Source organism: Sturnira hondurensis, unplaced genomic scaffold (genome assembly GCF_014824575.4).
Source record: "Sturnira hondurensis isolate 20B ecotype Veracruz unplaced genomic scaffold, ASM1482457v3 Scaffold0005563, whole genome shotgun sequence".
In the NCBI taxonomy this organism is placed as follows: Eukaryota; Metazoa; Chordata; class Mammalia; order Chiroptera; family Phyllostomidae; genus Sturnira; species Sturnira hondurensis.
The window spans coordinates 5,372,330-5,384,689 of record NW_028078194.1 but is presented as its reverse complement, the minus strand read 5'-3'; the positions used below and the strand labels follow the sequence as shown (position 1 = coordinate 5,384,689).

Sequence of the window (12,360 nt, the reverse complement as noted above, 5' to 3'; positions counted from 1 at the left end):
CGGCGGCAGGTGGCAGACAGGACGCCGGAGTCCCTCTTTGACCCCGCCCCCACATACAGCGTCACAACCCAGCGACTTAGTTGCCCTGCTCTAGTGAACACTTTAGGGCTCTGATCCTGCTATGGAACAGGCACAAACAGCCCAAAAGATGGTGCAAGAAGAACTCAAAGTCCCAGAGCCAATAATTCTAAGCGACCAAGAAATTGCCAGCCTCTCAGAAACAATTCAAGACACTATTTATCAGGATGCTCACAGAACTGGTAGATTATAGTCACAAATTAGAGGAACATAGTCACAAATTAGAGGAACATATGAAGGCTAAACTAATTGAAATGAAGGGAGATGCACAAGATACCAATAGTGATGGAAAGGAAACTGGGACTCAAATCAATGGAATGGACCAGAAGGAAGAACAAAACATCCCACCAGAAAGGAATGAAGAAATGAGAATTCAAAAAAATGAGGAGAGGCTTAGGAACCTCCAGGACATCTTTAAACGTTCCAACATTCGAATTATAGGGGTACAAGAGGGGGGAAAGAAACAGCCACAAGTGGAAAATGTATTTGAACAAATAATAAAAGAGAACTTCCCCAGTCTTTCAAAGGAAATAGACTTCCAGGAAATCCAGGAAGCTCAGAGAGTACCAAAGAAGTTGAACCCAAGAAGGAACACACCAAGGCACATCATCATTACATTAGCCAAGACCAAAATGAAGGAGAGAATCCTAGAAGCATCAAGGGATAAGGGGACAGTCACCTACAAAGGAGTACCCATCAGACTGTCAGCGGATTTCTCAAAAGAGACCTTACAGGCAAGAAGGGGCTGGAAAGAAGTATTCCAAGTCATGAAATCCAAAGACCTACAGCCAAGATTGCTTTATCCAGCAAAACTTTCATTTAGAATGGAAGGACAGATAAAGTGCTTCTCAGATAAGGTCAAGTTCAAGGAGTTCATCATCACCAAGCCCTTATTATATGAAATGCTAAAGGGACTTATATAAGAAAAAGAAGATGAAAAATATGAACAGTGAAAGGACAGCAAACACACAGTTATTAACAACCACACCTAAAACAAAAGCAAACCAAGAGGACAGCTAGATCAGGAGTGGAACCATAGAAATGAAGAACACATGGAGGGTTAGCAACAGGGGAGTGGGAGGAGAAGGGGGGAGAAGGCACAGAAAATAGCATAGATGGTAGGTAGAAAATAGATAGGGGGGAGGGCGAGAATAGTGCGGGAAATATAGAATCTAAAGAAGTTGAGACACGTGGTTATAAACTAAGGGGGGGAGAATGGTGGGGGAGGGAGTGTGCGGGTGGAGGGGAATGAAGGGGGGAATAGAACAGCTGTAATGGTATAATCAATAAAATATATTTAAAAAAATAAACTAAATCATTTATAAGCTACAATCACATAGTTCAAATGTGCATGTATATTCCTATTACAACTTACTATTTTTATATTTAGAGGTATTAACTTTAGAAAAACTATGGTACATATACACAGTGGATTATTACTCTGCCACAAAAAAGAGGAAAATTTTACCCTTTGCAACAGCGTGAATAGACCTGGAGAACATTATGCTCAGTGAAATAAGTCAGTCAGAGAAAGACAAATGCCATGTTTCACTCATACGTGGAGTCTAATGAATAAACTGAACTAACAAGCAAAATAAAAACAGACTCACAGATAAAGAGCAGGCTGACAGCTTTGGGGTGGGGCGCAGTTATGGGGTGGAGGGATTGAGCAAAAAAGAAACAGGACTCACGGACATGGACAACAGTGTTGTGATTGAGGGGATAAGGAATGGGGATAAATGGTACCAGAAAAAATGCAATTAAATTTTTTTCAGAAAAATAAAGAAAAAGGCACAAATTAAAATACACTTATTATAGTAAAAGAAAATAGGTTGAAAAATTTTTAGATCTTCCTATCAGAAAAAAATTCCCTAGTTTCAAATAAGAATATTAAGTATGTAGCATACTGTTTGTTTTCATATTAATATTCTATTTATACTTCATATATGACCAATAACTTTAATGCAGCTATTCTATACTTACACATATATGCATGTAAACTAGTTAAAAATAAATAGTGAAATTTTCTTTTCTACTGCATAATTTAAATATAGGTAAATAAACTCTGTACTGGTTATCCATAAATATTTATTCCTGTAACTTACAAACCTACTTAGCAACAATTTGAGAAGGAAAAATTGAGTTTAATGTACTAAAATTATTAGACTGTCTGTTACAGTACAGACATTTGAAAACAGCTACCTTATATTGAAAATCTTCCTTATCAACAGTAATTTTTCTAATTTTGCTATTACAGTGATTTTACTAACAGTTATCTCACTCTTTTCTCTCCCTTGTTAATCTATCTTGCTTTTGTAATTTTCAGTAGGAAGTACATTGGAAAAAACAGAGCAAGGAACATAAAGGAAAGAATACACAAATGGGACTTCATCAAAATAAAAAGTTTCTTCATGGCTAAGGAAAACATCAGCAAAATGAAAAGGGAACCAACTGTATGGGAAAACATATTTATCAATGATATCTCAGAAAAGGGTTTGATCTCCACGATATATAAAGAACTCACAAAACTTCACTCCAGGAAGACAAACAATCCAATTTAAAAATGGGCAAAGGACTTAAACAGACACTTCTCCAAGGAGGACATAAAGAGGGCCCAGAGACATATGAAAGGATGCTCAGCTTCACTAGCCATCAGAGATATGCAAATTAAAACTGCAATGAGATACCACTTCACATGGGTCAGAATGGCTATCATAAATAAATCAACAAATAATAAGTGCTGGAGAGGTTGTGGAGAAAAGGGAACCCTAGTGCACTATTGGTAGGAATGCAGACTGGGGCAGCCACTGTGGAAAGCAGTATGGAATTTCCTCAGAAAACTAAAAATGGAACTGCCTTTTGACCTGGCAATTCCACTGCTGGGATTATACCCTAAGAATCCTGAAACACCAATCTAAAAGAACCTATGCACCCCGATGTTCATAGCAGCACAATTTATAATAGCCAAGTGCTGGAAGCAACCTAGGTACCCATCAGTAAATAAGTGGATCAAAAAAACTGGTACATTTACACAATAGAATACTAGTTGGCAGAAAGAAAGAAAAAAGGAGCTCCTATCCTCGAAGATAGCATGGATGGAACTGGAGAGCATTATGCTAAGTGAAGTAAGCTAGGCAGTGAAAGACAAATACTATACGATCTCACCTATAAGTGGAACCTAATCAACAAAACAAACAAGCAAGCAAAATAGAACCAGAAGCATTGAAATGAAGAACAAACTGACAGTAACCAGAGGGGAGGGAGGAAGGAAATGATGGAGTGAAAGAAGTGCAAGGGTTCTCAAGGAATATGTATAAAGGACCCAGGGACAAAGCCAAAGTGGGGAAGGCTGGAGGATGGGAGGTGGGGGTGGGTGGGGAAGGGAAAAGTGGTGGTGGGAAAACGGAGATAATTGTATTTGAACAACAATAATGATAAAGAAAATTTAATTAATTAATTTTAAAAATGGTAGATTTAGAAAACTTTTTCCTGACTAATGAAATCAATAGTTGTTTTGAATGCCACTGCAATACAGAGTCAGTCCTGAGAGTCTAACATTAGTTAATGGGGAGAAAGGGACCTGGACAGGAAGTAGAAAGACCTTAATTATATTAAACTAGTGGAAGTCCCTGCCAGAATGGTGTAAGAAACTCTCCATTTCCATTTTGAGAAAGCACACCCTTGTAATCAACGACACCCTTGCTGATCTATGCTTTGTATCAGAAAATGTTTCTCATTATTTAGCAAACTTTGAACTTAGTAGACAAACCATCCTTGGTGGTCCTGAAGGCATAAAACTGGGAATGCTGGGTACTGATAGTTGGCTGTTTTTTAGAGCTACAGGTAACAATGGAGGTGTATAAGCTCATGGAGATGTTAAAGAGTTAGCAGAATCCAGTCAAACTGCAAGGCTGTAGAACTCTGGTCAATCAATTCTTGAGTTACCAATTCCTGACTTGTGAACGCCTTGTGAATAATGGACAACTGGTTGGACATTTCCTTCTCTCATTCTCACCTACTGCAGACTGCTCTAATCCTCACTTTGTAATCATAACCACTTCCAAAAGAGAAGTTGACTTGAACCACTTGGAGGTCATATGAAAAGTTGTCTGTGTTTGTATTTCTTTCGCACAACCTCGGTTCTAATTAATATCTTCTTTACTTTTTATATTTTAAATTATATTATATTGATTATGCTATTACAGTTGTCCCAATTTGTCCCCCTTTGCTCCCTGCCACCTAACACCACCCCCACTCCCTCAGGCAATGCCCATACCATTGTTCATGTCCATGGGTCATGCATGTACGTTCTTTGGCTACTCTATTTCCCATGCTGTACTTTACATCCCCATTGTAACTACCTATTTGTACTTCTTAATCCTTTCACGTTTTATAGCCTTTCCACCAACCCCCCTACCATCAAAACATTCTATGATTCTGTTTCTGTTCTGCTTTGTTTTGTTTTTTAGATTCAGTTATTTTAGCATTCATACTTTTTATTTTCTTCTTCTTAAAGACAACCCTTTCACATTTCATATAATACTGGTTTGGTGGTGATGAAATCCTTTAGTTTTTTCTTGTCTGGGAAGCTGTTTATCTATCTTTTCATTCTAAATGATAGCGTTGCTTGGTAGAATAATCTTGGTTATAAGTCTTTGCTTTTCATCACTTTTAATATTTCTTGCTGATCCCTTCTAGCCTACAAAGCTTCCTTTGATAAATCAGCTGACAGTCTTATGGGGGTTTTCTTGAGGGTAACTACCTGCTTTTCTCTTGTTGCTTTTAAGATTTTCTCTTTGTCTTTAACCTTTGGCATTTTAATTATGATGTGTCTTGGTGTGGGCCTCATTGGGTTTATCTAGTTTGGAACTCTTTGTGCTTCCTGGACCTGCATGTCTATTTCCTTCACCAAATTAGGGAAGTTGCCCCAGGCCCAGCACTAGAAGCAGCCAGCCTTGGTTCTTTCTTTCTTTTTTTTTAAAGATTTTATTTATTTATTTATCTTTAGAGGGGAAGGAGAGAGGGAGAGAAACATCAATGTATGGTTGCCTTTCGTGCGTCCCCTGCTGGTAGTTGGCCTGCAAGGAACCAGCCTGCAACCTAGGCATGTGCCCTGACTGGGAATCGAACCGCGATCCTCTGGTTCGCAGGCCCGCGCTCAATCCACTGAGCTACACCAGCCAGGGCGATTCTTTCTAACATCTTAATAGACCAGGGACGAAATACCTACATAACATGTTCTTCCGCCTTTTAAAATGTTTTGATTCTTTTTTGTGCTAAAATATATATAACACAAAATTTATCATCCTCGCCATTTTAAGTGTACAGTTCAGTTATATTAGGCACATTCATATTGTTGTGCAACCCACAACACCATCCATCTCCAGAACTCTTTTCATATTGAAAACAGAAACTCTATACTCATTAAACAATTAAGCACTAACTCCCCATTCACTCTCCCCCACCAGCCCATGGCAACCACCTTTTTATTTTGTGTCTACGATTTTGAATATTCTGAGTACCTTATATAAATAGAATCATCCAGTATTTGTCTTTTTCCCTCACTTTTCCCTACTTTTCCAAATCCATGTAATTTACTTCCAACATGATCTCTCTCATGGAAGAGGTCATTCTTTTTCACCTTTTTCCTTACCCTTTCCCTCTGGGAAAGAAATTTTAAACCCTTCCCAGCCCCCACCTTCCCTTCTCCATTCCATTTATAAGCCTCTCATTTAAAAAGAAGAAGAAAAAGAGAAGAAAGTTACTGGGATAATTTTCTGATTCTTTCATAGAGGTATGAGTATCTACATGTAATTAACTGTAACAAAAGAACTACAGATGCCAACATCTAAAATCTCTGAAATGGCCCAAAGTTCTTGTCAAAATCTCCATAAAAGTTTACACTTAACTTTCTATGCATCTTAGTTAAAATTATTTCCCTTCGACAAGAAATGTATTGCTTTTTTGCTTGGAGGCTGATTCTCAATATTCTAAACATGGTGTTTTTCTCTTTATTCTTTAGGAAGATTTCCCATATGTTCAGATTTCAACTGTTACACATTAAAGAGGCTTTTGAAACTAGTCTGTGAATCAGATCACAACATTTAATACTGTTCCCTAGGAAAGTGTTCTAAGTTCCACACAGCTCCTGAGAACTGAACTGCTGGGATATAAGCCATTTATAAACGGGGGACTGAGTGAGTGCTATATACTTCCCACAGATTGTCCTTAGCAACACACAGCTGAAAGCTGTTGGCCAACTGAATTCCACAGGACACACAGTGAACAATAAAAGAAGCACACAACAAGTCACAGCAGCCAGTATGTCGTCCAGACCCACTGCCAGAGTACATGGCCAACATAGTTCAAGACCCAGCTAGTCAATATGCTAAACTTACAGATTCTATAAACATTCCATGACTTCAACTGTCCACATAATTTTTTATGCATTTTCTTCCACTGTATTTTGAAGAAACACACGTTTCACAATGGCACATAACAGATTTTGAAAACCCCATGGTGATTGCACTGAAGTTAAAAAAGGTTTCCAAGAGAATGAGCCAGAGCTACAGAAGTAAGCCTGGAGCAGAAGCCAACCAGCTAATTGTATTATTAGCAAAAGCTACTTACAGATGGATACCATTATTAAGCTGCAGTACAGAAGGTTAAAGAAACTCCCAACCCTTGCATAAAACACCAATTTAGAGATAACACATCAGCTGAGGGTCCAGTGAGTCCCAGAACTGGGAGTGTTCATCCATGAAGTTCTGATCTGAACAGGTAAGTGCAAATAGCAACTGAGATCAAGTTACTACCAGGACAACAGACATGCAACCTCCATTTTTCTCCCCAAAGGTCTGTGTAAGACTGCAAATAGCCTGTCTTGGTCTTGGAGATGTGTTCCTTTACAATTCATGGAGAAGAAAGAAACTAACTTTTACTGACTTTGTTTGTTTATTTGAGGCCTCACATTTCAGGCCAAACCATTTGTCACATTAGGTATTAACTGGCTCTCCGAACTCTTAGAACATGTAGAGCCCCTTCCACATTCTTTGGCACTTGGCTCTCCACAGTCTCATTATTCTCTGGATACCTGATGCATGCAAATCTGGCCTCTTCATTAGGATCATAAAAAACTTAAAGGCAAGTCAGTTGACTTGCACTTCATTAGGTTCTCCTATAAAACCTATACATTGCTGGGCACTGAGTGGTGTCTCATAAATACAGTGGATTAACTCACAGGATGAGGTCCCCACATGAAGTCAAGAGCATTGAAGCAATGCCACCTCCACATGCCAATCTCAGGCCAATTTCCTAAGAAGAGTACTGATGAAAAACACAGCCATGGTGGTCACTGGGAGACACATCAGAGTAGGGAAATCTCGAATCCTGTGCATGGAGAAACTGCTTACCACCCAGGGACGATAAGCTCTATGAAAGCTGCAACTATGTTTTGTTCCCTACCTAGAAGCTGGCATCAAACACCTGGTAGGGGCTCGAAAAACATGTTGAATAAATAAAACCCATCTGACATCAAGTTTTCCCCCCTTTAGTCCTGTGAATTAGTGATTCCACACCTTTTGTTTGTTCAGCGATCATCTATAGCCAATCTGCAAAAGTTAAAGTGACTCCTGAAAACAAACCAACATGGCACTCACACGTGACACAGAGAGGTGGATGCCTCTTCTCAGCCTGCCCAGGGTGCGTGTGTACAGGGTGGTTGTGGGGAGAGGCTGAGGATCAAGGAGGAAGGTCACTGGCCTGCTAGTCACGGGCCTGGGGCTTGCTGTGGAGGGACAAGAACTATTCTCCTGGAAAGAAATGGTCGGATGTCAGACTGAGCTCAGGCAGCCCCTAGTCAGTGTTCTATGTGGTCCCTGTCTGGTTGGCAGCTTCCTGCCAGGAAAGGCTGCCAAGCAGGTTATGACAGCTGTGCAGTGCACAAATCTCCAAGGGTCTGGTGCACTGACATTTCTGACCTGCCTGTCTGCTACTCGTGGGAAGCAGCTGAGAAGTTCTGATGCTGAGGGACCCCATTTTCCATCAGCTTTCATTTGTCAAGAGAATGCCTAACTATCCCATCTTTTAAAATAAAAGTCACTGGAAATGGCCTTTAGCTTTTCTGGTCAACATGAACCTACTGACTCTGTATAGGAAGGAGAACTACAGGGGGGGCAAAAGTAGGTTTACAGTTGTTTGTATGGAAAATAATATAATAATTAATAAATAATAATGCCAGAATAAACTGTTTCATGTACTCACAGTTGTAAACCTACTTTTGGTCCACCCTGTATATTTTACTCTGTTCCCAACCACTATTTTCACTGTGACCACACTTGTTTATGGGCACCTGATCATATAGTAGCTGACATGTGTTATGGACTACCACTAAGAGAAATCACCTGTCTGAATAACTAAAGATAGTTTTTTAACCACTTACTTCTTTTGAAAAAAAAATCAAAATCTTAATGCTTATTTTTTGGAATGTTTACACCTTTAGAGATTTTGATAAAGAACTGCCCTTTTATATCCTCTTAAAGCAGCTACCTTTACTTAAAGTTGCTGAAAAGTGAACTCAAGTTTTCATCAGGAGATGTATAAATATTAGATTCTTTTCTTCACTCAAAGACAAAAAGTTAAAAGTGAAATTTCAGACATACCTTTCAGCATCATTCGTCCGGTGGATCCTCCAAAAGTATTGAGAAGGCCACTTCTTGCTCCTAAAGATGTGGTTGCTTCTAGGAGAGAACCAGTGATGTACTGAGATATTGAAGTCCTTTGGAGGGTGGCCCGATACTCACACACAGTGTCTCGGACACATCGCTTTAAGCAGGGACCAACGTTAATCCTTTCAGGGGCTGTCTCAGAGACTGGGAGCTTTGTGAAGAAATGGAGAAGAGATCCAATTGTATCTTCTGCTTCTTCTCCCCTTCTCACTGCATTGTAGATCTGTGAATAGCACAAAGTACAGGAAGTATTAATCTAGTTTCTTAGAAAAGCAAATTAACTTGTTGACAAAATGCCAAGTTGACTTATTAAGAAAGAAGGCTCTGTCGCTCTAAGCACAAACACTTTTGAGCACTGGACTCATGTATTAACCTGAACATTCTACAGACACCATTTATTTGGGAAAGCTATGTGTAGTTATGAAATAGGCCATTCAAACAACCCTGCTATCAAACAGAGCACTTACAAGTTGTACCAACCAAAAATATATTCAGCTCAAATTTCTACTCCTCCTCCTCAGCAGAGCAAAGCTCTTCTGCAGAGGGACAATGCCAAACCTTTCCTTTTTTGACTTTCCCAGGTCTGTCTGCCTCCAAGAAATACTGCAACCTGACATTCATGAGGAATCTTTCTTACATGCTCAAACAGAAGCAAGAATGAGAGAGTCATGGGAAAGGAGAAATTCTTTCTTTCTCTCTTGGTCACAATGCTTCAATCCATCAGCTTGGATAAAAATCTTTGAATCCTTTTCCTCCTTCCTCACTTCTCACATCCAGTGAGTTGACTGATCCTGCCTGCTGTTCCTGTTCTGTCTCTGTCACTATCCTAATTTCCTCTTCCCTTTACAAATTGAATTTACCAAGGATTATCTCAAGGAGATTCAGCTATTATGACAGGTTCCCAGCCATAATTCCAATCCATTCCAAAGCAATCATTCAATATGAATTTATATAGATCCTTTTCTATGCAAGGAACAGCATTAAGATGTGGGGCATGGGCAAAGAGTAACACACACCTCTTTTTTATATTCATAAAGGACATAATTTTTATTTTAATAACACACATTCTTTTTTATTGTTGTCAAGTACAGTTGTCTCCATTTCCAGCCCACCATGACCCCTCATCCTACCCATCCCCAACTCCTACCCTCAAAACTACCCCCTTTGGCTTTGTTCACGCATCCTTTATACATTAATAACATACATTCTGATTATAGCCCTCTATGTAGCAAATGACTATCCTCTTTTAAAACAACATGCAATCTATACCATAGTTCAAGCATAATTTGGAGTATGCACAGCGAACATTCTAATAAGTCATAAAATATAAGTTTTCATCTTCCTTTTATTCTCTTGCAGAAATGCTATATTGCCTTAAACTCTATCAGTGAGTTATTAATTTATAAAGCCAAATTAGTAATCAGATCACATTTTCTCTCTGTCATCTTCATTGTCATTATTATTTATGGAAGAGCAAACACACACCTCTTATACTGCAGGATTTCACAATCTACTGTAATTTAGACGATGAGGTCTGAAAATGATGAAGTTTGACATTATTGCAGAAAGGTTTTGGATTTTGTCGAGGCCTCTGGGAAGCCAGAGACTTCTGAGTACTGTATAAAAAAACGGGGAAGAAACATAATATGGGATGAGTTAACGCAGCTTTTTAATGGAGAAATAAAGGTAGACTACATATTTTTAAATTTTTTTATTTATTGATTTTAGAGAGAGAACGAGAGGAACATCAATTTGTTGTTCCACTTATTTAAACATTCATTGGTTTATTCTTGTATGTGCCTGGACCGGGGATCAAACCTGCAACCTTGCCATATCGGGACAATACCGAGACCATCTAAGCTACCCAGCCAGGGCAAAGGCAGACTATATTGTGTTCTTTTTTTTTTTTTATCATGCCACCTTGAGCACCTTGCTGTAGTTGTCTTGTTATTCATATACCAAATCAACAAATAAACATTATGTGTTTATATACTAGTTATGTGTCAGGCATGGGTAAATACGACAGCTTCTCCTCTCAGAGACTTCACAGTCTAGGGATAAGCAAAAGAGCTCACAGTAGGGCAGAAAGAAAAGTCACCCCCTCTTGTGACTTCAATGAGTGGCCAGGGAAGAAAAGATCCTCCTAAGCCCTCCAGTCCGTGCATGTGCCCTATGATGCTGCGTACTCCAGAAATCATCTTAACTAGGGCCCACAGACACTCAAGAGGACCCCTGTGTAGCTATGTGGGTCCTCTTTAGAATGTCTTTAGAACGGACCTAAAATACCCAGATTATTCAAACTAGGTTGACCCTAACTCGAGTTCTACTCTGCTTTCCCCTTTGTACTAGTATCTACTTGTCACTTGAAGGCAAAGTGTTAATTCTTTGACTTTAGTTCTGTCATTAAATTTCTGGTGGCAAGTACAGCCATGGCGATGGCGTCCTGCGACAGAAAGAGCTCGGCTTTGGCATCAGGCAGATGGGGTTATACACCTGGCTCTCCCTTGACCAGCTAGAGAGCTGCACATGAGCATGAGCAAGAGCAAGCTGACTTGAATGTTTAAGACAGCTTCCTCTTCTGTAAAATGAAGATACCCCTTCTTGGGGATGCTGTGGGATTCACCACGACAATAATGTAAAGTGCTCAGCCTAGTATCTACAAATGATGCCCATTACCATTCAAGAAGAGAAGGGACTCCTCTCTCCTCAGAAAACACCAGATGGTTATGTAACAACAGAGCAGTCTACAAAACTCACTGAGATGGGGTTTATACCCTTGCTCTTATGTGCGGCTAGATAATATCATCCTAACCTTATTTGGATGTATTGTGAGGGGTAGACAGCTGCAGAGCTCAAGACATGCTTTTCTTCTCTCAGCTCCTTATCATATAGGCAATCTCTAACACATTAAGTCTCAAACAAGTCCTTCAGAAGAAAATGCTCTAGAAGTTCAGGGAAGAGAACCCACTGCGAGATCTGAGGGCTAAAGAAAGCTCCAGAGGAAAAACAGATTTGAGCTGTGCCTTACTGTTGGGGGTGATAAACTGGCTGGCCATGGGCCAGATTTATTCAAAAGATCTGCTTCATTCGACACATGTTGTTTTAAAATCAGAGAAGTTTACATACACATCTGAAGTTACAGCATCTTCTGATAAATGGAATAATCTGGCAATGCTGAGCATTCCCATGTAGTATGAAGGGCTAAACCTTAGATGGGGCATGAGTTCTCCAGCTGGCACCAATCCCCACCGCTCTCACACCTGGCCAATATCTGGGCACAATTAGCATATGCATTTGTGACCCTTGCCTTGATGGGCTATGGATATGGCTGGCTATACACACATACAATAAACATGTGCCGAGGTCCTCCAATACGTCTCTTGGCTGTGTGCTAGTTGTCAATGATACAGAGAGAAAGCCATGGTCTCTGCTCTCAAGGGGTGATGCAGCTCACCTCCAACAAATATAAATGTTATGTATGTATTAAGTAATCATTCAGCATTGCTATCAGCTACTTGTTTCCAAGTTCTCAAACTTGTCTGATGAAATACAAGAC

At 39.6% G+C, this 12,360-nt stretch overlaps 1 protein-coding gene across 2 annotated transcripts in view; it reads right to left on the bottom strand.

The window, feature by feature from the left end:
* PLCE1 (phospholipase C epsilon 1) overlaps window positions 1-12,360 on the bottom strand; it is a 343,613-nt gene that overhangs the window by 176,366 nt on the left and 154,887 nt on the right. For both annotated transcript variants that reach the window (XM_037047396.1, XM_037047397.1), the window contains one exon: window positions 8,739-9,027. In XM_037047396.1, coding sequence (XP_036903291.1) covers window positions 8,739-9,027 — 289 coding nt within the window. The remainder of the gene's footprint in view (window positions 1-8,738; window positions 9,028-12,360) is intronic.